Source organism: Copadichromis virginalis, linkage group LG11 (assembly GCF_057382275.1).
Source record: "Copadichromis virginalis isolate Kocher_CV1m ecotype Utaka linkage group LG11, C_Virginalis_male_GT1.1, whole genome shotgun sequence".
Taxonomy (NCBI): domain Eukaryota; kingdom Metazoa; phylum Chordata; class Actinopteri; order Cichliformes; family Cichlidae; genus Copadichromis; species Copadichromis virginalis.
In genome coordinates, this window is record NC_140628.1 from 24745779 (window position 1) to 24773004 (window position 27226).

A 27226-nucleotide genomic window follows, 5' to 3' on the forward strand; every position below is an offset into this window, starting at 1 on the left:
GATGTTTCGCAATGACAGGCGTGAGATATATCCAATCAGAGTTTATAGATTGGATTTAGGGCGGGATCCCAGCAAGGAGGTGGGATTTTAGCTACCGTCCATCTTCAGCTACATTACAGTGAGCGAGCTTGTCGAAAAGAAAACACAATTTGGAAGTAAAGAAGACTTTCTGGAATTAGTTTTGGCTCTATTTGAAAAAAGACAAACGAAATCCCATACCCTAGGTAAATGTCGTGCACAAGTATAAATCTAGATTGTCGGCTTGACCCAGTATCCCTTTTTCCTAAATCTGACTAGCTGGCAAGCTAAGCTGCTAACTAGCATTTTATGCATTAGCTAGCATGTTAGAGATTGGAACGGATTCTGTTATTATTGTGCCTTTCACAACGCAAAACCACAATATAAAGACTGTGCTGGACCCCAAATTAATAATGCATGAATATGAAGTTGTTCTGTCAGCATGCACCGGGGCAGTTCCAGGAAACGGGTCGGTTAGGAACCGAGCGAGGTGGAGAGGCTAAGCTACTGGCTAGTATTAACGTTAGCTGAGTAGCGTTAGCGTGCTAGGTGGCTAAATTTAGCTGACAACCATGTCACTTGTGTTGGAAATATTAGCAAGGTGATATATGACAATACTAGGATGGAGAAGTGGCCATAGAAAACTTTATTTTCATTGAGCGTGCTTAAATTCTGAAGCTGTGGTGTTATTTAGCTGCTAACGTCAGCCGGGTAGCTAGATGGAGTTAATGTCAGGTTCACTGTGGAAAGCGATGTAACGATTCCTCTTTTGGAGGGATTTTTGTTTGTATTGACACACGCTTCGATTTCTTCACCCAGATAACTTCGTGACAGACGGAATGTGGACATTGTCGTAGTCAGAGCCATGGCTGACAAGAGAAAACTTCAAGGTAAAAGAAACTGTCTTCAGTTATGTTGCACAATATGAATCACGTTGTAGGGTCTGCTGGTGTACAGGAAACTTTATTTCCTCTTGCATGCTCTTACTGTTTTGAAAGAGTTTATAAGGTCTTTTGGTAATGCATCATATTTTTTGAATTTGTGCAGGTGAAATCGATAGATGTTTGAAAAAAGTAGCTGAAGGTGTAGAACAGTTTGAAGATATCTGGCAGAAGGTAAGAGATTCTTCCATTCTGTATTTATTTGTCTATTTAGTAACTAATGAGGAAAAGACACACAGTATCTAAATGATTTGTTTACATTTTAGCTCCACAATGCAGCCAATGCAAATCAGAAGGAAAAATATGAGGCTGACCTCAAGAAAGAGATTAAAAAACTTCAGGTAAGAAAGCTTAACAATGACCATGTAAGTATTCAAAATTAGCTATGTGATTTTTAAAATGCTCACCATCTGTGCTCTTTCAGCGATTGAGAGATCAAATAAAAACATGGGTGGCCTCAAACGAGATCAAGGACAAAAGGCAGCTAGTTGAGAACCGCAAACTTATAGAAACGGTATGGATCTTCACAAGTGTACTTTAAAAAAAAAAGTGTTGCATTTATATTATGTATAACTAAAGTGCATTGTTACATCAGACCTGAAGTAATTAACAGCTAATTGGATCTTTTTTTTTCTTTAGCAAATGGAGCGGTTCAAGGTGGTGGAACGTGAAACAAAAACAAAAGCCTACTCTAAAGAAGGCTTGGGGCTTGCTCAGAAAGTGGATCCAGCTCAGAGGGAAAAGGAGGAAACAGGACAGTGGCTAACAGTAAATACATTTATGTTTTACCTATGCTTCTGTGCGTGATTTTTTTTTTTAAACATTTCTTTGGAAAAGGCATAGACAAAAAACTTAACAACGTAACAATTGTATCAAATCAACCACAGATATTCCCAAAACATGGTTAAATTAATAAGATCTGAAAAAATTAACACTCTTTTTTTTTTCTCATCTGCAGAATACAATAGACACTCTAAATATGCAGGTGGATCAGTTTGAAAGTGAAGTGGAATCTCTTTCAGTTCAAACAAGAAAGAAGAAGGGTGATAAAGAGGTGAGTCATCCCATGTCACTCTCTGAAAGGATGTCTGTTTCTAAACTGTCTGGTTAAATTTTAACTGTCTGTTAAATTTTTGGTTAATATATCCTAACATACATACACACTTGTTTTTTTTGTCTTGTAGAAGCAAGATCGTATTGATGAGCTCAAGCGGTTGATTGAGAGACATCGATTCCACATTCGAATGTTGGAGACCATTTTACGAATGCTGGACAATGACTCCGTGCCAGTGGATGCAATCCAAAAGATCAAGGATGATGTTGAATATTACATTGACTCCTCTCAAGATCCAGACTTTGAGGAAAATGAGTTCCTGTACGATGACTTAGATCTGGAAGACATCCGTAAGTAGAGCACTGTCTAGTGTGCGAGTGTTCGGTTAAGTTTTGCTGCTCTTGCTTTACGATACCAGAAATTCTAGTCAGTTAAGAAATTATTCTCACTTCATTAATGTAAACCAGCAGTTACCTGTTGGTTCAAAGATGTTATGATGCCACCTGCCACTTACCTGGGGTGCAGCTCTGGTAGATTAGCCCCTCTCTCTCTGCACTGGGAAGTTTTGTACAAAGTAAGATAGATGAACCAGCACAGCTCCATTGTAATTGGATGTAGAAAGTGATTATATGTTAGCTGTGTCAGAGTAAACTGATACACTCTGACTCAAATGAAGTGATGAGAAAATGGACGTTAACCTGCTGGTAATACTTGGTTGGTCCCACTCAGCAAACTAATCTGCATGCGTGCATGTTGTACACAACACAAAGTGCCACACAGTTCAGTGGCATTTAAACCACGTTTTGATTAGTAAACAGTGTCACATAGCACAGCCATGGTTTCACCAAATCCATCAGTTCCTGCAGTGTTTTGAATGTTTTCATATTGTTTCCTTCCTTTTGGGCAACTAGTCTGTTCTTTCTTCTTGTTTCAATGACTTAGTAAAATAGTTGTCATGTTGATGTCATGACGATATCTGATGCTTATCTTTATGTCCTACTCTTCTGTTGTAGCTGCAGCATTAGTTGCAACTTCACCATCGGGCCAGGGCAACGTGGAAGATGAGGTGTATCTCCACTCTAGTAGCACTCCCACTTCCACCACCTCTTCTTCACCCATCCCTCCATCCCCAGCCACTTGCACTGCTGTGAGTTTGTGTCTTTTTTCTATCATTAAAGTTTTGGTCCTGGTGTTAAAGGGATGTTGGATAGTTAAAGAACATTCTGACACAATTGTGCATATATGCCTGTCTCTTTAAGTTTGCACTTGGTTAACCCACCCACATTCCCCATTGTATTATAATCCACTGGCTAGTATGTTGAATCTACATTTCAAAAGTGGATTGTCATATCAAAGTATCTCCTCCTATAGGAGAATTCAGAGGACGATAAGAAAAGGGGACGGTCGACAGACAGTGAAGTTAGTCAGGTGAGAGGTTCGCATCTGTGCTGTGTCAGTAGATGAACAGTTTAGTGCAGTGCTCTTCATCCTTGGTCCTGGTGAGCCATGGTGGCTGAAGGGTTTTGGCCTCTCAGGCACTAAAATGGAGTTTCTCTGTGGGACCATGGTTGGAGACTTCTGATTTAGTTTTTTCCATTTCCTTCATATATGGGCCTCCATAGATCATAGTAAACTTTGCTCCTTATGCATTTTAGATCTCTGTTCATGCCCTCTGGTCAGTTTTACTTGAGATGCCTTCCTCTGATGTTTATTTCCAGTCACCTGTGAAGAACGGCACCCCATCCTTGTTATCCTCTTTCTCTTCTTCCACCACCTCTGGGTCCTCCTCATCCTCCTCCCTTGTGTCCATGGCGAGTGTTGTCGGAGGGATTCCTGCAGTGCCCACTAGCAGCAGTCTTATAGGAAGCTTCAGCAGTGCGGTGCAGCAACATCAGCATCAACCTGCACAACAGCAGCAGCAGAATTCTCAGCCGCCAAACCAGTCGCAGCAGCAGCAGCCACCTCAGACGAAACCCTCAGTCCCTTCAAACAACACCCCCAGCCCACCCAGCAACCCACTTCTCCCAACGTCTACTGCCCCCTCTCTTCCTACACCCAACACATCCACTTCATCAGCTCCCAATCCTCAGTCACAGTCCACATCTGGACCCACATCGGCATCCAGTTTGGGACTTGGGCTGGGCCTGGGATTGAGCAAAGTTGGCATGACTGGGACAAGCAGTGCCAATCAAATGCCAGGGCTAGGGATGGGTGGCCACCCCACTCCTTTAAACACAATGGCAGGGCTCATTTCGGGTTCAACACCTGCCCCCTATGCTCAGGCAGCAGCATCCGGAGGCTTGGGTTTGAGCAGCACCACTCAGTCAAGCATTTCAGCAGAGAGCAGCACTTCCATACCCACCTCTGGCTCCAGTGGAGTCACCACCAACGGGGCAGGAACAGGGCTTGGTTTGCTGGGTTCCAGTCCAGCCCACAACTCTCTGAGTGCGAATATTTTGGGTCTGGTTCCTGGGCAAAGTGTGGCCCCTGGTACCTCTCAGGTTCCCCCAAGTTCTGTCAGCTCTACTCCAGGAGTAGTTGGCATGATGGGAGGCAACGGAGGAAACGTTGGTGTGGTTGGAGGAGTAGGAGTGAATTCTGCTCCTGCTAGACCACCAAGTGGACTGAAGCAAAATGGAAGCACAAGTAGGTGGAAGTTTTGCGGTCCTTGAGTTCATTGTGAGATTTCTATAAAAGTTTTTTTTTGCTCTAACGTGTCCTTCGCCTGCCTGCAGGTTACAGTGCTGTGGTGGCGGAGAGTTCCACAGAATCGGCTCTAAGCACACCGAACCAGTCACAAAGCAGCCAACCCTCATCTCTCAGTTCCTCAACCAGTCAGCCGTAAGTTATTTCTCCTGAAACTTGACACGTTTCTTCTTGTTCTTGTCATGCTGGTTCTTAACTTTCTCGCCATTGTTCCCACCCCACCTTCTGCAGGATGGACAATGGTCCCAGTTTAATCAGCTCCATCACCCTGCCTCCCAGTTCTCCGTCCCCCTCGTTCTCAGACAGCACACCGGGTGGAGGGAGTCTTCTCAACGGGCCCCACTCCTTTTCACAGGCCTCTGAGGGGCTAAAGGTGAGCCATACCAACGAGGTTAAGTTTGAGCATGTAACATTGGCATCTTTAGCTTGGAGCATGGATGAACTTGCAGACTTGAATCAGCTAAAACAGGCTCCATTTGTGGAAGAAAAAACTTCAGAGGCTAAAATTAGTGACTGGGGTCATGCACACAATATATTTTATACAGGAATACCTTATTTAATGGCTCTGCTTTTGTTTACCATACATAAATGATTTCCTTTGTCTGTGAGATATTTTAAACTGTGTTAATGTAAATAGTTATCAGGTCTGATAAGTTGTCTTTTCTTTCTTTCTTTCTTTTTTTTTTTTTTAAATGAACCCAACTTATCTGTTAGTTAAGTTGTTTTCATTGTCACTTTGAGCTTCAAGGGTTGTGCAGCAGTAAGCAGTATAATGGGTCAGTTATTGATGTTTACTCTGAAACATTTCAGTGATTATAAGTGAAAAGTTATAGTAAAATATTGAAAAACAAAAAAAATATATTTGTTTTTGGGAATAAAAATGACCCACACACTGTTGAATCAGCCGTATCACACCAAGAATAATAGGCCATAGTGTCAGCAGGAGCATTACTAGGAGCACTTCCATCAATATTTTCTGATCAGGTCTGTCAGTTCAGCTCAACAGTGACCGCCCACTTTTTAAAGGCTCTGTTTCTGGAAGTGAATTTCCAGAAAAATCTTATATGAAAAAACGTTTAATCTGTGAACCAATCCAATCAGCTACGAGGTGAATTGTTATCATGTTAACACACAGTTGATTTCAAACAGATTTGTTGTTTGTATAGGAGCACACAGCAAGTCTGCTTTGGACGATTACAACATAGTGGCTCATAATCAAATCAGAAATGGAGAATATGAATGATATGATTGATGTAGGAGCTCCTGAGGTCAGAAGATAACCAGCTAACTGAATTGTTTTTGAATTGAGACATTCCTGTCTGTGCTGGAATCCATAGTTTTTGCTGCTGAGTATAAAATTATTAAATTATCCCTGAGTGCCCACAAACCTCTGCTGATCACATTTATAACAAACACACACTTACTGTGTACTTACTCATGTTACTGCCAGAAAACACGCAGATCCTGACTTTTGTCTGTTTGGAGCCTTTCTGCTACAGGTAATAACCCCTATAAGCCTGATATGTGAAATAATTGCCAGAAAATTAAATTCCAAGCATTTTTTAAAATGGAGAGTTTATTGAACAATCTGACAAATTTGTTTAAAAATGTATTCGATTTTACATTTTTAAATTTGTTTCTTAAATTTTAAAAAAAAATTTATTCTCCAATTTAATCTTTTTTTCAGGTGTAAAAAAAAAAAAAAAAAAAAAAAAAATATCACACCGATGCTCTAAAGTCTCAAAAACTCACAAAAAACTGTGTGTATTAAATATGATAGACTAGGTGTTAAGGGGATGAATGCATACATTTAGACAGGCGCTCCTGTCTTTGAGCAGTGCAGCTGACAGAAAAACATCTTGTTCTTAAAAGTTTTATTAGTAGCTGATCTTTATTTAATATGTTGTTTGCTCTTCTAGTATTACTTTCTTCTAATGCTCCCATTCATCGTGCTTCTACTTTTAAGCTCCAGTAACTGTAGGCTGTTCCCAGTTTAATGTGACTTTTAGCCTCTGTGTGTTCACATTAATGGGGCCTTGTTCCCTCCTCAGGCACCTGAGCCTCTCAGCTCTCTGAAGGCGATGGCGGAGAGAGCAGCGCTGGGATCAGGCCTGGATGGCGAGATTTCCAACCTGCATATAACGGATAGAGGTCGAAACGGTCAGACCTTTTTTACCTTTTTTCAGCTCTTTATGATGAATAAGCAGATCACGCTTTTATGCTGCTTGCTGTTTTGTTTTTTTTAAATAATTGTACAGTAAAACATTCTTACACACTGCTCATGGTAACGTAAAGAGTTAAGCCTAAAGTGTAAAAAACTGATTTTTTATTTATTTATTTTTTTTTACAAACTAAGTTATTATTTGTCTTTTATGAAGATAACAAACATTAGCTTGTTGCTGCCAGCTGTTTTTGTGAGGCAGGAGGTTTTTATGTGTGACATATTTAAGACATTTCCCTTTGTTCTGGTAACATTTAGTTTTCCTTTTAATGCCAGATTGTTACTGCTTCGTGAACATAATTATGAGTTTTGCTGCCAAAGTGTAGGAAGGAAAGTTCCTGTTTTGCTTCTTTCCAGCTTGGCATTTTTATGCTTCGATTCACAGAGGAGGCAGCCAGAAGTAGAAAAAAATCAGAGAGTTTAGAGCAGTCTGGAGCCTGAGTTATTAGTGTGAATGCTTGAAAAGCATTCACAGTATTGTTGTTGTAATCTTTATTATTAGTGTGAATGCTTGAAAAGCATTCACAGTATTGTTGTTGTAATCTTTATTATTATTATTATTATTATTATATTTTATTCTGTATTCCGTACGTTTTTTGTAATCCTACTCCTTCAAAACCGTTCAACTTAGAAAAACCATTCCAACACCGTTAGATTCCTATTCTTTTGGACAACACTGCTTCCATTTTTCATATTTTTAACATTTATATTTTTAATTTTATTCAACTTTATTCAACAAAAATTTATAATGTATTTCAATGGGGAGACCCTTCAAATCCTCATTCAACTTACTCATTTTTAAACTCTTACTACTTCCACATACATTGACATAGAGCCACCATTCAAACTTTAAAACGAAGACAAGACATTCAACTATTCAACTTGCATTTATCTTTTCAATATCTATTATACTTTTTCTTCAGTTCCAGTTTAAGTTTCATGATGTTTTTTCACCCGTTTCAGAGTTTATAATGGGTGTGTATGGGACGGAATGTTGGGGCTAGAGTGAGGCAGCTCAACTGCTAGAGTGAGAGGAGCAAAAAAAATAATCTTAAAATCTTTTTTAAAACTGCTGCTGTGTCCGCAGCGTTTGCTCTACAGGTATGATTTTACCCTCAAAACGTAGCCATGGCTGTCCTCTTTCATCCAATGTGTTTACTATTGTACTAGGTGTTATGGTTCTTTCATAAATGTCACCAATGCACAGCCTCCTCCCTCCAACTCTTCCATAGACTCTAATGTTAAAATGGCTCAGAAGGTTCGTTTGAAAATCAGAAGAGCATGGTGTCTTTACACTGTCACCACGTCCATATAATAAACTCCACAGGCATGAAAACTGAGAATTAGGTAGACTAGACATGGCTGTCGCTCACGGTGAAAGAATTTTGTCAATACGACATGTACTTTTCATTTGGGAAGAATTTGTTTGGGCCTGACTTTTCTGTTCATTTTAAGCAGCAAAAGTGAGGCGCATGTCTGTGTACGTGTGTATGGAGCCATTGGGTGCGGTCACTATAGCAACCAGGCTCACACCTGCCTGCTTAACGAGCTCTACCTGCCACTGTACCAAGATTCATCTTAAACACTTCTCTTTCAACTGCTGCTGTGTCCACAGTGTTACAGCCATCATTTTACCCTCAAATTGTCGCCATTATTGTTCTCTTTCCAACACCGTATCTTTCAAAGCTCAGGCATTTAAACTTTTTAAACTGTGTGGATCAAAGTGGAGGGATCACATTTGAGTCATTCAGTGATTCAAAGAATATGACCTTTTAATATTCATTCAGATGTTTTCTGACTCTAAATGTTCTTTTCTCATTTCTTAGGGTTTTCTAATTTACATTTAAAACATTTTCAGCTTTTTTCCAACTCCTTCTTCTGTGTAACCTTCAGCTTTTAGCAGTTCAGCACCTTTGTTTTCAGGTTAAATTCGTTTTTTTTTTTTTGTTTTTTTTTTAATCTCATTCAATATTTTTAACTCAAAATTCAGCAATTAATTCATTTCAGTGCATACATTCAGATTCAAGCATTCACACTGCAGTTTCTTCAGAAAATGCACTTTCTAGTTATTAGTGTGAATGCTTGAAAAGCATTCACAGTATTGTTCTTCGAATCTTTATTAGTGTGAATGCTTGAAAAGCATTCACAGTATTGTTCTTCTAATCTTTATTATTATATCATCTTCCGTACGTTTTTTGGCATCTAACTCCTTCAAAACCGTTCAACTTAGAAAAACCATTCAAACACCGTTAGATTCCTATTCTTTTGGACATGACTGCTTCTATTTTTCTCATTTTTAACATTTATATTTTTAATTTTATTCAACTTTATTCAACAAAAATTTATAATGTATTTCAATGGGGAGACCCTTCAAATCCTCATTCAACTTACTCATTTTTAAACTCTTACTACTTCCACATACGTTGACATAGAGCCACCATTCAAACTTTAAAACGAAGACAAAACATTCAACTATTGAACTTGTATTTATCTTTTCAATATCTATTATACTTTTTCTTCAGTTCCAGTTTAAGTTTCATGATGTTTTTTCACCCGTTTCAGAGTTTATAATGGGTGTGTATGGGACGGAATGTTGGGGCTAGAGTGAGGCAGCTCAACTGCTAGAGTGAGAGGAGCAAAAAAATTAATCTTAAAATCTTTTTTAAAACTGCTGCTGTGTCTGCAGCGTTTGCTCTACAGGTATGATTTTACCCTCAAAACGTAGCCATCGCTGTCCTCTTTCATCCAATGTGTTTACTATTGTACTAGGTGTTATGGTTCTTTCATAAATGTCACCAATGCACAGCCTCCTCCCTCCAACTCTTCCATAGACTCCAATGTTAAAATGTCTCAGAAGGTTGGTTTGAAAATCAGAAGAGCATGGTGTCTTTACACTGTCACCACGTCCATATAATAAACTCCACAGGCATGAAAACTGAGAATTCAGTAGACTAGACATTGCTGCCGCTCACGGTGAAAGAATTTCGTCAATACGACCTATACTTTTCATTTGGGAACGATTTGTTTCGGCCTGACGTTTCTGTTCATTTTAAGCAGCAAAAGTGAGGTGCATGTCTGTGTACGTGTGTATGGAGCCATTGGGTGCAGTCACTATAGCAACCAGGCTCACACCTGCCTGCTTAACGAGCTCTGCCTGCCACTGGGCCAAGATTCATATTAAACACTTCTCTTTCAACTGCTGCTGTGTCCACAGTGTTACAGCCATCATTTTACCCTCAAAACGTCGCCATCGTTGTTCTCTTTCCAACACCGTGTCTTTCAAAGCTCAGACTTTTAAATTTTTTAAACTGTGTGGATCCAAGTGGAGGGATCACATTTTAGTCATTCAGTGATTCAAAGAATATGACCTTTTAATATTCATTCAGATGTTTTCTGACTAAATGTTCTTTTCTCATTTCTTAGGGTTTTCTAATTTACATTTAAAACATTTTCAGCTTTTTTCCAACTTCTTCTTCTGTGTAACCTTCAGCTTTTAGCAGTTCAGCACTTTTGTTTTCAGGTTAAATTCGGTTTTTTTTTTTTATCTCATTCAAGATTTTCAACTTAAATTCAGTAATTAATTCATTTCAGTGCATACATTCAGATTCAAGCATTCACACTGCAGTTTCTTCAGAAAATGCACTTTCTAGTTATTATTCCATATTCCGTACGTTTTTTGGCATCTAACTCCTTCAAAACCGTTCAACTTAGAAAAACCATTCAAACATCGTTAGATTCCTATTATTTTGGACATGACTGCTTCTATTTTTCTCATTTTTAACATTTATATTTTTAATTTTATTCAACTTTATTCAACAAAAATTTCCCATGTATTTCAATGGGGAGACCCTTCAAATTCTCATTCAACTTACTCATTTTTAAACTCTTACTACTTCCACATACATTGACATAGAGCCACCATTCAAACTTTAAAACGAAGACAAGACATTCAACTATTCAACTTGTATTTATCTTTTCAATATCTATTATACTTTTTCTTCAGTTCCAGTTTAAGTTTCATGATGTTTTTTCACCCGTTTCAAAATTTATAATGGGTGTGTATGGGACGGAATGTTGGGGCTAGAGTGAGACAGCTCAACTGCTAGAGTGAGAGGAGCAAAAAAATTAATCTTAAAATCTTTTTTAAAACTGCTGCTGTGTCCGCAGCGTTTGCTCTACAGGTATGATTTTACCCTCAAAACGTAGCCATCGCTGTCCTCTTTCATCCAATGTGTTTACTATTGTCCTAGGTGTTATGGTTCTTTCATAAATGTCACCAATGCACAGCCTCCTCCCTCCAACTCTTCCATAGACTCTAATGTTAAAATGGCTCAGAAGGTTGGTTTGAAAATCAGAAGAGCATGGTGTCTTTCCACTGTCACCACGTCCATATAATAAGCTCCACAGGCATGAAAACTGAGAATTAGGTAGACTAGACATTGCTGTCGCTCACGGTGAAAGAATTTTGTCAATACGACTTTTACTTTTCATTTGGGAGCGATTTGTTTCGGCCTGACTTTTCTGTTCATTTTAAGCAGCAAAAGTGAGGTGCATGTCTGTGTCCGTGTGTATGGAGCCCTTGGGTGCGGTCACTATAGCAACCAGGCTCACACCTGCCTGCTTAACGAGCTCTGCCTGCCACTGTACCAAGATTCATCTTAAACACTTCTCTTTCAACTGCTGCTGTGTCCACAGTGTTAAAGCCATCATTTTACCCTCAAAACGTCGCCATCGTTGTTCTCTTTCCAACACAGTGTCTTTCAAAGCTCAGAAATGTCAACTTTTTAAACGGTGTGGATCAAAGTGGAGGGATCACATTTGAGTCATTCAGTGATTCAAAGAATATGAGCTTTTAATATTCTTTCAGATGTTTTCTGACTCTAAATGTTCTTTTCTCATTTCTTAGGTTTTTCTAATTTACATTTAAAACATTCAGTTTTTTTCCAACTCCTCCTTCTGTGTAACCTTCAGCTTTTAGCAGTTCAGCACCTTTGTTTTCAGGTTAAATTCGTTTTTTTTTTTGTTTTTTTTTTAATCTCATTCAATATTTTTAACTCAAAATTCAGCAATTAATTCATTTCAGTGCATACATTCAGATTCAAGCATTCACACTGCAGTTTCTTCAGAAAATGCACTTTCTAGTTATTATATTTTATTCTGTATTCCGTACGTTTTTTGTAATCCTACTCCTTCAAAACCGTTCAACTTAGAAAAACCATTCCAACACCGTTAGATTCCTATTCTTTTGGACAACACTGCTTCCATTTTTCATATTTTTAACATTTATATTTTTAATTTTATTCAACTTTATTCAACAAAAATTTATAATGTATTTCAATGGGGAGACCCTTCAAATCCTCATTCAACTTACTCATTTTTAAACTCTTACTACTTCCACATACATTGACATAGAGCCACCATTCAAACTTTAAAACGAAGACAAGACATTCAACTATTCAACTTGCATTTATCTTTTCAATATCTATTATACTTTTTCTTCAGTTCCAGTTTAAGTTTCATGATGTTTTTTCACCCGTTTCAGAGTTTATAATGGGTGTGTATGGGACGGAATGTTGGGGCTAGAGTGAGACAGCTCAACTGCTAGAGTGAGAGGAGCAAAAAAATTAATCTTAAAATCTTTTTTAAAACTGCTGCTGTGTCCGCAGCGTTTGCTCTACAGGTATGATTTTACCCTCAAAACGTAGCCATCGCTGTCCTCTTTCATCCAATGTGTTTACTATTGTCCTAGGTGTTATGGTTCTTTCGTAAATGTCACCAATGCACAGCCTCCTCCCTCCAACTCTTCCATAGACTCTAATGTTAAAATGGCTCAGAAGGTTCGTTTGAAAATCAGAAGAGCATGGTGTCTTTCCACTGTCACCACGTCCATATAATAAACTCCACAGGCATGAAAACTGAGAATTCAGTAGACTAGACATTGCTGTCACTCACGGTGAAAGAATTTTGTCAATACGACCTATACTTTTCATTTGGGAATGATTTGTTTCGGCCTGACTTTTCTGTTCATTTTAAGCAGCAAAAGTGAGGCGCATGTCTGTGTCCGTGTGTATGGAGCCATTGGGTGCGGTCACTATAGCAACCAGGCTCACACCTGCCTGCTTAACGAGCTCTGCCTGCCACTGTACCAAGATTCATCTTAAACACTTCTCTTTCAACTGCTGCTGTGTCCACAGTGTCACAGCCATCATTTTACCCTCAAATTGTCGCCATTATTGTTCTCTTTCCAACACCGTATCTTTCAAAGCTCAGGCATTTAAACTTTTTAAACTGTGTGGATCAAAGTGGAGGGATCACATTTGAGTCATTCAGTGATTCAAAGAATATGACCTTTTAATATTCATTCAGATGTTTTCTGACTCTAAATGTTCTTTTCTCATTTCTTAGGGTTTTCTAATTTACATTTAAAACATTTTCAGCTTTTTTCCAACTTCTTCTTCTGTGTAACCTTCAGCTTTTAGCAGTTCAGCACCTTTGTTTTCAGGTTAAATTCGTTTTTTTTTTGTTTTTTTTTAATCTCATTCAATATTTTTAACTCAAAATTCAGCAATTAATTCATTTCAGTGCATACATTCAGATTCAAGCATTCACACTGCAGTTTCTTCAGAAAATGCATTTTCTAGTTGGCACATAGGGATTGCTTATCTTAAAACACACACACACATTTTCGTTCATTTGTTATCCAGTTTAGAGTGTCGGGGGTGGAGCCTATCCCCAGGGTCAACTGACCAACATTCATGCTCACACTCACAGTCATGGCCAATCAAAAATCACCCGCTAACATAACATGCAAGTCTGTGGACTGTGGGAAGAAGCCAGAGTACCTGGAAAGAGAGTGTAGAAAGGTCCAAACTTCAGGTCAAGGCCTTTTTTGATTCAAGCTACAACCATGAGGCTAGATTATGTCTGTAATTAGTTTACTGTTGGAATGTTCTTACTCTTATAAAAACAGAGTTGGTACAACTAAAGGAATAACCTTAAAACTTTACCTTCAGTTGCTCGCCCTGTCGTTAAGAGTCACATCTAACCATACCCCACACAGATGATGGGAAGTGAGGCATTGCTATGGCTTCTTGTGTAATTGAAGATAGCCGTTGCTTTTTCTGCATCCTGCAGATATCTTCTCTGGTTCATCTGCAGCACCTGGCACACCTGCCGCGCCTCAGCCGTCCGTGACAGAGGTCAACATCCCCCCATCGCTCGGTGTTTGTCCGCTGGGTCCAACCCCTCTCCCCAAAGACCAGCTCTACCAGCAGGCGATGCAGGAGTCGGCATGGACGCACATGCCCCACCCCTCTGACTCTGAGAGGATCAGGTGAGCCCATCACAATTTCCTTTAGCGTCAGGGGGGGGGGAAAAAGATGCACTTTTTTTCCCACAGTAATTTTGCAAATTTACTTTGATTAAATGAAAAATTTGCATTGTGTATGCATACTGCTCTGCTAAAAAAATATGTAGGATAGTTTAAAATTTGTCATAAAACCTGATTTTTTTTTTTCTTTTTTTAAAGCAAATTTGTTCTTAATCACTAGTTTTATTAAATTAAGAAATAATATAGTCCCCATTAGTCTCCAGAAGGGCAATAAATAAGTTTGTGCTTTAGGGCAAGCATACCTTATGTTTAAGTCAATATCATATAAATGTGCAGTGTTCTGCAGTTTCAAAAAATACTGTGCAAAGGTTTTAGGCAGGTGAGAAAACATGCTGTAAACAACGAATGCTTTCAAAAATGGAAGTGTTACTCATTTATTTTCATCAATTAACAAAATGCAGTGAATGAACAAAAGAGAAATCAAATCAATATTTGGTGTGACCACCCTTTGACTTCAAAACAGAATCGATTCTTGTAGGTTTTTTTGAAGGAACTTGGCTTGCACGTTGTTCCAAACATCTTGGAGAACTTGATATAGGCTTCCTCACATCCTTCTGTCTCTTCATGTAATCCCAGACGCATTCGATAATGTTGAGATCAGGGCTCTGTGGGGGCCATACCATCACTCCCAGTACTTCTTGTTCTTCTTTATCTTTACACTGAAGATAGTTCTTAATGACTTTGGCTGTATGTTGGGGTCATCCTGCTGCAGAATACATTTGGGGCCAATAAACAATCATTTATATTTCTGAAAGCATTTTTTCACACCTGCCTAAAACTTTGGTACAGTACTGTATATCCGTGGTTGCACAAATTTTGGGGAAAAGAGCCCTTTGCGTTGCTCTGTGGCTTAAAAGTAAACGCTTTTCTGGTGACTTCATGGGCTCAGTTGCTAGTTTTCAGTTGTAATGAATAATTTATGAAGTTCATTTTTAAAATTTTTACTATTATTAGAGTCAGAAAGGAGAATTTATCCAGGGCATGCTCATTCGGTAATGAAGGGTCATACACCTGCTCGGCATGACCAGTTTCGGGGAGCAACTGGAGGCTTCGCAACGGAACCTCAATAAGCAAAAAGATGAACCTGTTGTACCTTAAAGTGTTTGTGACATCTGTTGACACTAATAGAAAGTTCTGAATATTCACGTGTGGTTTTGGGTAGTGTGGATGGAGTACTTTGTTAGAGCAGAAATGAGCACAGCTGAAGTATGCTTTGATCAGTGGCATTCATTAAAGAGTTTTCTGTTTCTGTCTTAAAGGCAATACCTGATGAGGAATCCATGTCCCACCTTGCCCTTCCATCATCAGGTCCCACCTCATCACTCTGACTCCATAGAGTTCTACCAGAGACTGTCCACAGAAACTCTCTTCTTCATCTTCTATTACCTGGAGGTAAACGCTCTCCATGTAAACTCACACGAATCGGTTTGATTGTTTGAGTTTGTAAACTTGGAGCTTTTTTCTATGATTTGGTTCCTTTTCACACAAAAAAACTCAAAGAAACCTCAGCGCGAACCAAAATGCATCGCGACAAACCATGTGAAAACTTTTAGTCAGCTTATTGGTTAGATGTGGGACGGGAGCAGAATGATTTGCTATATAAGGTGGAAAATTTACAATAATTTTACAGCTATAGTTTTGTTGCCCGTACTGACCGTTTTTGTGATCTGGACATCTATGGTGCACTGCCGCATCGCACAAAAAGTGCACGTGGATAATGAGAAGGACAGAGTTGAATTAAACGGACTAAACACCCTGAATGTCTTTTTTCTGTGATCTGTTAAAGTTTGTGAGCATAATGGTTTTATTGACTTCTCTCTCAGGGTACCAAGGCTCAGTATCTGTCTGCAAAGGCTCTGAAGAAACAGTCCTGGAGGTTTCACACCAAGTACATGATGTGGTTCCAGAGGCACGAGGAGCCCAAGACCATCACCGATGAGTTTGAACAGGTGTGGGTTCATCTCCGCACACCGATTTATGGTCATTGTGGTGTTGATTAAGGTTTTTATTCTTACCACTCTGCTGTTCCCTTAGGGCACTTACATTTACTTTGACTACGAGAAATGGGGCCAGAGAAAGAAGGAGGGGTTCACCTTCGAGTACAGGTACCTGGAAGACAGAGACCTGCAGTGACGGACGGACGGACGGACACAAAAGGACAGAAAAGACAAAATGTGCTGCTGTTGACATTCCGAGACTGAACTCCAAACTGTGGATAGAGATTGTGATGTGTAGTAGAAACCCTCTCCTGAGATTGGAGACTGGTGTCTGTATAGGCTGCATCTCAAATGTGAAGCCCTTGCTCCTCATGTAGTGCTTTGCTTTTGACCAAAGAAAATGCCCCGTGGGTCTGATCAAATGCATCGCGCTGCACAAGCTGGGAGGGTTCTCGTTGGAGATCTGCGTTTGTGCCTGTCTGTGTGCACACTCAGTATGTGGCATTAGGAAAGCCTACCCCATGCATGTTTCTCATGTTTCGTTGTCTTTTTTTTTTTTTTCCCCCGTTTCAACACGATTCTCTGTACCACCTACCCGACATCAGCCTGGAAGCCTTTTGACTTGACACAAAACAGACTTTTGGATTTGATTAAGTAAACTGCCCATCTCGTATTTACTGTAATTTGGTGGTTTAGAATGGGGACGTACAGTGGACATTTAGTCATGGTGTGTAGGAATGGCTTCTTTTAAGATCCTACAATGCCTGTTAAATATGGTCACTATTGAAGATAGTGAGCGGTTATCAATAGTTTTATTGATATTGTCTTGGTCGATTTAAAACGCTGATTGAGAGTGACCACAGGGCCTCTCCCTGTGACAGGGAAAGAGTCCTTATTGGACATGGATTAAATTGCTATGCAATTGAACTGGTCTCTGACTCCCTCTCTTTACAAATAAAATGTTTTTAAGTTAACGTGTCAAGGAAAATGCATTATTATTGCGCCTTCATGTTTGTGACAAATTAATAAACTTGTAAACAACTCTTAAAGATAGGATTTGAGACATTAATCTACTTGATGTTTAATTTTCCCTCAGTGTGAAAAGGCCATGTTGAGCAGAGGGAAATGTACCTACACCCAGGTCACCTCTCATTTCCTCAAAAGTACACACAGCATTAGATAATAAATCTGGGTTTGGTTGGGTCAACTTCCCAGCTTTAGCCAAGGTTTTATTCTGTTGTTACTTTATCCCAGACTTCACTGAGTTCAGTTTACCACCTGATATTTCAGTGAAAGCCCTATACAGTGAATGTGCACTGACTAAACTGTTTACATGTAGAGTTGAAACAGAAATCCTAAAATTCAGGTGGTAAATTTAACTCGTGGGTTGAGTAGAAAGTGTCTCGTCTGCCGTGGTTGTTCCATTGTGTTAGCCCGAAGAACAGTAAGATTTAATCTGGGATGGGACGCATCCTACCTTTTCCTGGCAGTTTGAATGAGGGAGAGTGTTAAAACCGAATCAGTTTTCCATTTAAGCAACCATGAAGAGTTCTGTACCACAGGTTATGTTGTGTGTGATTCGTTTTCAGGCTTTTTTTTTGTGGGAGGGAAAAGAGGGGGATGAGCATGTGGGAGGGGAAAAAAACAAGGAAAATGCAGCAACGTTCTGAGAGATTTGCCTTTTATAGATTCTATTTTTTGGGCTTTTAAGGTTTACAGAAAGGTCAGTGAAACTGCTAAAATGTGAATTTCAACACATATTTACAATTTTTCTCATCACAGTTCTGCATGGGAGATGTCATAAATGGGGTTATAACAGGATTGTAAAATTTCAATAAATACTTTTAAGAAATTATCCATCAGTGTGTGGCGTAAAGTCCTGTCATTCCTACATGGAATATGGATCCACATATTTTCCATCACCTTTAATTTGTTTTGTTTTTTGGTGTCCCAAGAAATACCAGATGACATAAGGAAAATAATATTAAGATCTGCTGCGTTTAGCTTCACTTACAGTAAGCACACCTGACATGCACCTGCCCATCAAAGTAACTACACATTACCTGCAGATTTAAATAACTGTCATAGTGCTGTTTGGTAGCTACACAAAGAAAAAACCTAAATTAACCTGTAAAATGATGCAACCTTGTTGCATCTGCTTTCCTCACAAAGCAAAGTCTGTTCTGTTGCTGACCGTGTCCCTTTATGACACAGCGATGGGTACACTGTGGTCATGGCATGTTAACCTGCTTCCAGTAGGTTACGGACATTTGACAAAGCTCAGACGATCATCATAGTCACCTTTGAAATGTGGTGAAACATGAGATTTAGATCATTAGCTGATAACTACAGCACCTGTGTGATCGTTTCCATCACCTTGTTGAATCAGATCCATAAAAATGTAAACTAGTTCTGATGACAAAAGAGTCCAACCCAGTACTAGCAAGTTCCTAATAAAGTGACCGTGGGGATTTTATCTTATTCGTAGCAGCTTTACTTTCAGTAAAAATAAACTCTGTATTAACTCAAAATTCAACATAATTAGTTCAGTTTCACTCAAAATCGAAGATCAAAACAAGCAGGTATAAATTCAAATGTCACAGAGGAGGCTCCTGTTTCTTGTTTTTAGAAAGAACACATACCTACAAAGTGAACTCTATATTTTATTTAGATGGGGAAAAAAACCAAAAAAAAACCAACCCCTTAAGTCGAAACAAGTTTAAAAAAAAAAAATTAAAAAAAATAACACGAGGTGAGCCAAATTTTAAAATATACTTTCACAACTGTGCAACTGTCCATGTGCAGGGCGTCCGTATGTCTTCACATCTTAGCTTCCTTCTTGACTTTGAGGAACTCTGCCATGTTAGAGAAATATTTCTGGTTAGCTTCTGCCACCTTCTTCTCTGCAGCCTGCGGGTTCACGATCTCCAGCCCCTGCAGAAGGAAACAATAACAGATTTAAAAACAAACAAAAAAACAAAACAAAACCCCAAACTCTCTGGCAGGTCTTTAGTTAATGAGTCCGCTTCTTTTTACCTGGAGAGGTGTGAATGCTACGCTGGAGCTGGTTCCTGAAGAACGATCTCTGACTGTGGACTTTCCTCCATATGTCATGCTCTGCTTCTGCAACGTCCTCTGTGGACAAAAGCCAAAATGTTAGAGATGATGTAGATACAAACACCAGCAGGAGAGAAGAGTGCATTTACCTGCAGGGATTTGGAGATCCTGGCTTTGGTGGCCTCGTTGACCTGAGCCTGCCTGACTCTGCCGCTGCCGCTCTTCCCCAGCTGACCCAGACTGAAGCCCAGATCCTCCTGATACGCATCATCTTCAATCTGCAACACAACACAGGAGAAACTATTAACTGGAGCAGGATTACCTTGTAATATAATTAACCATCGAAATATCAATGAAGTCCATGCCTGGATTACAGAACACTCCCCAACAGGGGTTAATATAACAATGAACCAATTTAATTTGCTTTACTGTAAGAGTTCTCTCAAATTTATATCCATTATGAATCAAAGGACTTTACTTTCTTTATTAGCAAAATATTCAATACGTTTTAGACTTTTTCAAATGTGAAGTTCTTTTTAAAGGACTGGATTTCATACTTGTTAGGACCGTTTTTAAACAGTGGTTTAAGGTAACGAAGACACATTCATAACAGCCAAGTCTCCATCCACAGAGAGCAATAAGCAGCTCAGAAACTGCACATTTATTAACAGACCAGAGTAGAAACTGTTTGTACTGCAGTAAAATCATCTTGCTGAAGCTCCTTCAGAGTGTTGGGGGAAGTCTCGGTGAGTACAAAATAAAATAAAAATAGCTTGTCTTGTTGGGTGCTTGAAAAGAAAGGAACTGGACCTCCTTAAGTTTGTGAAGATGTTCTCAACCAAGAGACTTCTTCAGCTCTAAAACAGAACAGCTGTCTCAGGTTTTTATGGTGGCTTCTATTTGAGTTGGAATTTTCAACTGGAATAACCCCTTCTCGTCGGACTTCCAACTCAGAAATTCAGAGCAGCCCCATCAGTCACAACTGCACAATCCAAGATGGCAGCAGTGAATGTAAACAGTCATAAAACATGTAACCTGTACAGCCACTGTTGTGTACATCACGTCATCTGTTTGTTGTTTGGTTTCTCCTATGAAGTACAGCGACCTTCTTTTCAGGGACTACCATGACCTGGATAACTGAGAACCTACGCAAACCCATCATCCTGTTACACTGGCTCTGCTGCACAAAGCTGGTGCGAGCCAAAAGTGAGGCTGCTTTGAGTCGTCATTCATCCCAGGTCTGAAATTACTAAAAGCTTTCAGTTGCTTTCTTATTCATTAGGGATCGCCCATAGCAGCAGTCTCCTCTTTTGCTTATTAGGCAAATGTGTAAACCCCTACATTACTACTAACCAGAGGAAGAGAAGAGATTCCTCCTGCATGTCTTCATATTTAGTAACATGTCTATATTACTATATTATTATTTTTTGTATTAACTATTTGTACGGTTTTCCTTCTGTCTTCATTAAAAGCATCTTTGAATAAAAGAAAAGAATGCTAAATGAATTATGGATCATAGTCAGACATCAATAATGAAACATGAAATATCACTGGATTAAAAACAAATCTTAAAAACAGGAGCGGAGAAAATATGTACTGACCTCTGCAAAGGTCATCCTGTTGGCATGTTTTCTGATCTCAGTCAGCCCGAGACGCTCTTTCATCTTTCGGTACCTGCAGGAAAAGAGCAGCGGAGCTTGGTTATGCCATTCACTGGATATTTATAGTCGTTGGTGGTAGTCTAAACTTGGCTATGAAAGTTACGTAAGCTTCTTGCAGGTTTCCAGGATGCTGATCTGTGTCATGCCTTGTTCTGTTTCTGCTGAATTTTTAAACTTTTTTCAAATAAATGTTAGATCAGTTTAATCTCAGTAACCTTCTCCCTCTTAAAAGATTCCAATAATAATCAATTTCCATCTCCAGACTGCAATCCTCTTTAGCAGTCTATTCTGGCAGGCCCGTTTCAGGTAGCTGACAGATTGTTTACCTCCTTCCTCCTCTCTTCTTCCTCTGTCCATCCAGCGGGGCTGGCAGTGGTTTGACTTGCTTCACGGGTGGAGGCTCCTGCCATTTATCAAACTTCCTTTCTATTTCTTCTTTTAGATCATAGCCAACCTGCAAACAGTGACAAATATTTTTAAGCCAAATGAAACAGTTGCAAATAATTTTGCATGTAAATATGAAAAATCCAACCAAATATACATCAACAGACAAGAGAAATCATAATCTCTGTATCTGCTGGTACATTTATTCTTGCTCTAAATGGTAAATGGCCTGTATTTATATAGCGCTTTACTAGTCCCTAAGGACCCCAAAGCGCTTTACATATCCAGTCATCCACCCATTCACACACAGGTGATGGCAAGCTACATTGTAGCCACAGCCACCCTGGGGCGCACTGACAGAGGCGAGGCTGCCGGACACCAGTAGGCAACGGGTGAAGTGTCTTGCCCAAGGACACAACGACCAAGACTGTCCAAGCCGGGGCTCGAACCGGCAACCTTCCGATTACAAGGCGAACTCCCAAATCTTGAGCCACGATCGCCCTGCTCTAATACACAAGGCATTTATAAAACTTAGGTGTTCCTTTAAGAGACTCACCTTGCCATCTGAACTCTCGTGGAAACTGTCCACTCTTGCGGCCAGAGTGCATTTTGAAGCCACCAGACGAGCTGCCTTCCTCCTGAGATCCTGAAGGAGGAAAGGACACTGTTAACCGTCACGCTGAACAGAATGCATTCATGCAGTTTATGCTCATATATTCACTGACAGGTGGCAATGACTGCACAACATCGCAGTGATAGATGAAGCCGGTGTGAGGGAGCAGAGAGGTGCTGCTGAAGCCAGAGAGGGTTCTCCTCTGCGCTCCCAGCAGCATCAGGTTACAGGCTGGCATCTTTGACAGGTTAGTGAGGCCTCCGGCGATACCTGCATCCACAGGAGAGACCGGACAGTCACCGAAACAATCCTCAGTGAAGATGATGTACATTTGTAAACACTGTGCAGTCAGTAGATTTCTCTCACCCATGATCTTTGCTGCTGTTGATGCTCCAACAATGATGGACAGGTTTGGCGCAATGAAGGACATTCTGGATTCTACATATTCATAAATCCTGTGTTTAGACTGGTTCAGCTCCAGGGCCATGTCGCACGCCTCCTCCAGCTGCTTCAGTTCATCCTCACTCAGCAACGACCTGAAGGCACAAGTGGCACAGTCGCCGTTCAGTTACAGTAATAACCAAAAATACATAACAACACAAACTCTTTCCTCCTCGAAGCTCTACTATCGATAACCCTTGTTTCTCTTGTCAACTTTGGCAAGACAAGGTGTGCATCAGAAATCAGTGAGGGTGATCTCTGCCTATACAGCTTACTCGGGCTACTCTTTGTATGAGCAATCACACAAATTCATTATTCTTATAGCTTGAAACACTGAAATTTACAGACCTTATGAAATTCAAAAGAGCAGAAATGTAGTTTTCAAAGGAAAGGTCACTTTGAAAACAGGAAGTATTCAAAGTAACTTTTTTAAGACTGAAGGAAGTTTTAATTTTGCAACTGTTCAAATTCACTTCAAAATGAGGTATAAAAGTTATGGCATTTATGAGACTCAAAGAAGAAGACTGTGTTTAGTTTGTGTTTCAGACCTATTCAGATTTTACAATTAATATTCCAAAATTGGAAGTACATGGCTTTTATCCAATTGTAAAAATAAGATATGATGATAATAATTTTAATTTTATGTAGCATATATATTCTGTTTTTAGAAATGTGTATTCTTATTACTGAGGTTTATATCAATAGGGAAGCTGGATAAATATAAACTGATAACTTATGGAGAAGGGGTATGATTGTGCACTTCTTCTCGATATGTAATAGTAAGAATGATACTGAGTGCATTTAGTTATTATTTAAAAATAACCTGTTAATGATTTTTATTCTAATAGAAAAAAATATGAACGTCTTATTGATGCTTTGTAACTTAACTTAGTTTCCCCATCCCTTTCCTATGAGCTACTGTCACTGATTATTATAAAATAACTGCTTAACACTTCAGTTTTGAGATGCACTGATTACAATTTCCTTGACCTATTCCAGTTTTCTTTAAGTGAAGAAAACTGGAATAAAACTGCAATCAACACAGCAAGAAGGTTCTGGGTCTTTCATGCTGTCTTGGTCTGTGTGGGTTCTCTTTAGGCTTCCCCCCACAGTCCAAAAACATGCATTCATGGTTGTGATTTTAAATTGACCATAGGTAGGAATATGAGTGTGAACATGACCAGGAATGTGAACAGTTGCCCATCTGTGTGTTAGCCCTGTGACCTGTGCTCGGTGTACCCTGCCTCTCCCCATTAAGCTGGGATAGGCTCCAGCCCCCCAGCGTTAGCAACCCCCTAGTTTTTCATTTCCAGTAAGTGATTTAAGGTGATTCTAGCAGGAAGTGTTCACAGTGAACTACATGAAACTCTTCTGGTGAGACGGGGCCTTTAAATCTTATAAACTTACCCCTGTGTGGTTGAGGCTGTGACACTGACAACCATAATGGTGGCGTTGGTAAGGATTTGCTGCAGCGTCTCATTGTTTTTGCATTTCTCCAGATTGTTTCCCAGCTCCTAGACACAAACCACAAAAAAGAAGAAAAATTAGGGGAGAAAACATCATGGTCAAACAAACTACAAGAAACAATTTTTTTAACACGTTTGCTTGCAGTTAAACAGAGAAATTTGAAAGCCGAAATTGGAAAATTTTAACTGCAACATAATTTTCAATCTGTGCAGTTTTAAACTCTTTAATCACGTCAGTTTTGTTAAAAATAGAAATCCTAAATCTAACTAAAAAACAGAAACAGTCAACTCGGAGCTTCTTCTTTTTTTGAATGAATACATAGTTTAGCTCACCTTGACAGTACGGATGTAATCCAAAGAATCCGGCACCAGAGACTCCAGCTCTGGAAACCTCTTGGAGTATTTGTCCCTGGTAAACTTGTGGATGATATCTGGAAACAGATCAGAAACACAGAGGACATCTCAGGTTATAAGGAAGAGAGCGAAATCTTAAAACATAGCATTATGGATCACCAGAGAGAAGAAGCCAACTCACTGAGCTCGTTGTCGATCTCCACTGTGAGGTTATTAGCTGCGACTATCAGTCTGTACTCTGGGTCGGCCTCGACTGGGCCTGAGACTGAAAGCAAACACACAAAAAATAATAACAACTCCATGACGACTGTGGGTTACCATAAAGTTCAAATGAAATGTGTTTACTAGGGGTGGGGGGGAAAATCGATACTGTGTAGTATCGTGATATTTTGTTTGCTAATAATGTATCGATACAGGGACAGCAGAAATCGATATTTTGTTACAAAAAAGGTTTTTGTGGACTGGAACATGCTCTGACTTCAGAGCACGTTGATCAGCTCCTTTTTCTGAGCAAGAATCCTGACATTCCTTCACTGTCCAAATGTATTTAGCTTTTTTAGCAATAAACATGACAGTTTACTTATTTTAATTTAAGACATGTTTTATTCTAATTAAGTTTAAAACCTTTTTATTTAATGTAAAATTATATTTTGTTTTAATTTACTTTCAAATTCTTCAGTTGCTGAAGGGGCTGCATAGTTTTCATAAATTGCATAGTTCAGAATAGCTATAATTGTACCAGATGGTTGCATTCAGTTAAGTTGGGCTAGACTGTAATACAAACCGTTCAGGTTTGTCAACAATAAAACTGACTGAAATGAGAGAAAGACTGAGTGCGAGACTTTGTTATTAGATAAAATGAATATTGATAAAGTTTACCTTTATGTACAGAATCTGAATATCGCAAAATATTTTTAAAAAATTGCAATAATATCGTATCGTGCGTTAAGTATTGTGATAATATCGTATCGTGGGATGTATGGTGATTCCCACCTCTAGTGTTTACAGAGTAAAACAGAGAAATGAATGGAAACTGATAGTGAGAAGAGCCTTAAATAATAATAACAACACTCACCCTCTGAGTTCTTACGCTGCTTCCCAATATATTCAGAAATTTTGTCCATTATCTCTGAAAACTATAAAACACACAAGAGTCACTCTGGGAAGAACAGAGCAGACATTTTACTGCTAATCTCAACATGTGTAAAGCTCTTGTATGTTACAACTCACCTGTTTGCTATTGCGAAGCTTTGCAATAGACGCAACGCTCTCAGTTTTACTGTAGTCCACCTCCATCTCCTCTGGGATGTCTTCCAGCCCTCCGTCTGCACTTCCCTGGTTCGGCTCTCCATCGCTGTCCCTCTCTTCTTCTGGGTACAGTCCATCCTCTCCCTCATCTCCGGCCTCCTCCAGATCAGCCAGGAGCTCATCTGCCAGAGACATCTGCAATCGATGGAAAAACTGTGAGGACAGGCAAAGCCAACTAGGATCAGTTTGCCACAGGGTACATGAGGTTGTCACTGAGTTTGGTGGGGTATATGTTCTTTATTTGCTGCTGTTGATGTAACTCTGAATTTATTTTTTATTAATGATCTGGTTACATAACTTGAGGATCCCATTTTGACTGTTTTCTAAGGGCTTATAAAGCAATCACTGCAGACGCACGACCAGCAACTAAAACAATATTCTTATTCTTAAATTCTTATAAAAAAGCACGTCTCTAATATCCCCTTACTTAATAATATTATTTGAGCACTAGATACTTAACACTAGTTTTACTCATTTATCAAACAATACAAATACAAATCAAATACAAAAAGCGTGTCAACACAAAAACTTATGGACCTCACTGCGTTATCAAGCCTGAAAGAAATCCATCTGTAGACATATTTTTGTGTTTCTGACAAAGAAGCTCTTCTCAGACTCGTTTGAGATACAATCGTGGCCGTGTTCAGTTGCTCACACGCTATCACCGCCTCATAAAAACTGCGAAGTATTAAGTCTGCTTCCATCTTTGGGTTTTCGCTGGCTGTGTTTGGAGTTAACCAATGTTAGCTAGCTAGCATTATCGAACGTTGGTCCGACGTTACTGAGCGATTTCTCAGTAACTTTGACATACCTCAGAGTTTTAGAGTCCTACTGGTTTAAGAAAAAATTAAAGACGTCCAATGCAGGTTTCAGTCGCTTTGAATAGAAATACAAAATGATTTGTCCCTCTGTTTTCTTGAGTGTTTGCAATCCGGTTGTGCGGCGCAGATGTACCGCTGGTCGCAGATTAAATACGTACATTCGCAAAGCTTTCTGGGAAACTGTGTCAGTACACTTCACAATCACAGAGGGTGTTTTTTTGTTTTGCCTTTTGCCACAGGTTTGATTATCTATCTATCTATCTATCTATCTATCTATCTATCTGTGAAATATATACAATACACACATAAACTCGGTGTACAGTACAGTGAAAATATGGATTAAGATCTGTTTGAATGCTAAATACGATGGTCTAAGTTGATCTGAATGTGTAATTAGCAAATATAGGTACTGGTGAATACTAATGATGAGTTTTATTTATTTATTACAATATGCTTTTGGGTGTAACTGCAAATGTAAAATTAACCACTTAAAGTAGTTTTTGTCATGTTTTTCATAAGTATAATTTTAATTAACGTATCCTCACACACACCTACCTCCGCTTTTACAACCTAGGGATAATTTAGTGGAAGCTAGGAAAAAAATGTTAGCATATTGAGTTAGTCTCACAACAACACTAACCTTAATGTGGAGTTACTAAGTCAAAATTTCAAGATACCTAACCCAAAATGCTGATTTAAGGACATCAAAAATATACATAAATAAAATAATAATAATAATAATGATAATAAGTAGCAGAAAAAAACTTCCATGTTTCCCAGCTTCACCTTTGCTGAGAGGTGACATTTTTATATTGTATCTACCTAGATTATGGAGTTGGGGTCATGGCTGTGCT

General features: G+C 39.2%; 2 protein-coding genes across 6 annotated transcripts; one reads left to right on the forward strand and one right to left on the reverse strand.

Annotated features, from left to right (window-relative positions):
* The first annotated feature begins 85 nt into the window (after nt 1–85).
* Nucleotides 86–17241, forward strand: cnot3a (CCR4-NOT transcription complex, subunit 3a). 3 transcript variants are annotated; one of them, XM_085473993.1, is made up of 18 exons: nt 86–224; nt 838–908; nt 1066–1133; nt 1226–1300; nt 1384–1473; nt 1599–1727; nt 1918–2013; nt 2144–2363; nt 3027–3160; nt 3385–3441; nt 3732–4659; nt 4749–4854; nt 4951–5092; nt 6771–6879; nt 14075–14273; nt 15590–15722; nt 16154–16279; nt 16365–17241. In XM_085473993.1, the coding sequence occupies exons 2-18, from the start codon at nt 884–886 to the stop codon at nt 16461–16463; spliced, it is 2736 nt and encodes a 911-aa protein (XP_085330119.1). In that variant the 5' UTR covers nt 86–224; nt 838–883; the 3' UTR covers nt 16464–17241. The 3 variants fall into 3 exon arrangements, with proteins under 3 accessions (XP_085330119.1, XP_085330121.1, XP_085330120.1); XM_085473994.1 differs by lacking the exon at nt 86–224 and adding an exon at nt 514–619; XM_085473995.1 differs by lacking the exon at nt 3385–3441.
* A 690-nt stretch (nt 17242–17931) lies between these two features.
* On the reverse strand, nt 17932–26559 carry prpf31 (PRP31 pre-mRNA processing factor 31 homolog (yeast)). Of its 3 annotated transcripts, none has more exons than XM_085473997.1 (14): nt 26363–26559; nt 25474–25686; nt 25319–25379; nt 24425–24508; nt 24223–24320; nt 23831–23937; nt 22349–22518; nt 22095–22252; nt 21926–22015; nt 21312–21439; nt 20926–20998; nt 19474–19602; nt 19304–19402; nt 17932–19201 (listed from the first exon to the last, which is right to left on the reverse strand). In XM_085473997.1, the coding sequence occupies exons 2-14, from the start codon at nt 25684–25686 to the stop codon at nt 19088–19090; spliced, it is 1524 nt and encodes a 507-aa protein (XP_085330123.1). In that variant the 5' UTR covers nt 26363–26559; the 3' UTR covers nt 17932–19087. The 3 variants fall into 3 exon arrangements, with proteins under 3 accessions (XP_085330123.1, XP_085330122.1, XP_085330125.1); XM_085473996.1 differs by lacking the exon at nt 26363–26559 and adding an exon at nt 26094–26265; XM_085473999.1 differs by lacking the exon at nt 26363–26559 and adding an exon at nt 26089–26128.
* Between the last annotated feature and the right edge of the window lie 667 nt (nt 26560–27226).

Excerpts from the sequence above, each read along its gene's own strand:
- cnot3a (XM_085473993.1), top strand. The coding sequence starts at position 884 with ATGGCTGACAAGAGAAAACTTCAAG. Across the intron at positions 3,442-3,731 it reads CAGACAGTGAAGTTAGTCAG|TCACCTGTGAAGAACGGCAC; the intron begins GTGAGAGGTTCG and ends GTTTATTTCCAG. Across the intron at positions 5,093-6,770 it reads AGGCCTCTGAGGGGCTAAAG|GCACCTGAGCCTCTCAGCTC; the intron begins GTGAGCCATACC and ends TTCCCTCCTCAG.
- prpf31 (XM_085473996.1), bottom strand. The coding sequence starts at position 26,255 with ATGGAAGCAGACTTAATACTTCGCAGTTTTTATGAGGCGGTGATAGCG. Across the intron at positions 25,687-26,093 it reads CTTTCAGGCTTGATAACGCA|ATGTCTCTGGCAGATGAGCT; the intron begins GTGAGGTCCATA and ends CATCGATTGCAG. Across the intron at positions 24,321-24,424 it reads GGAGATCGACAACGAGCTCA|ATATCATCCACAAGTTTACC; the intron begins GTGAGTTGGCTT and ends ATCTGTTTCCAG.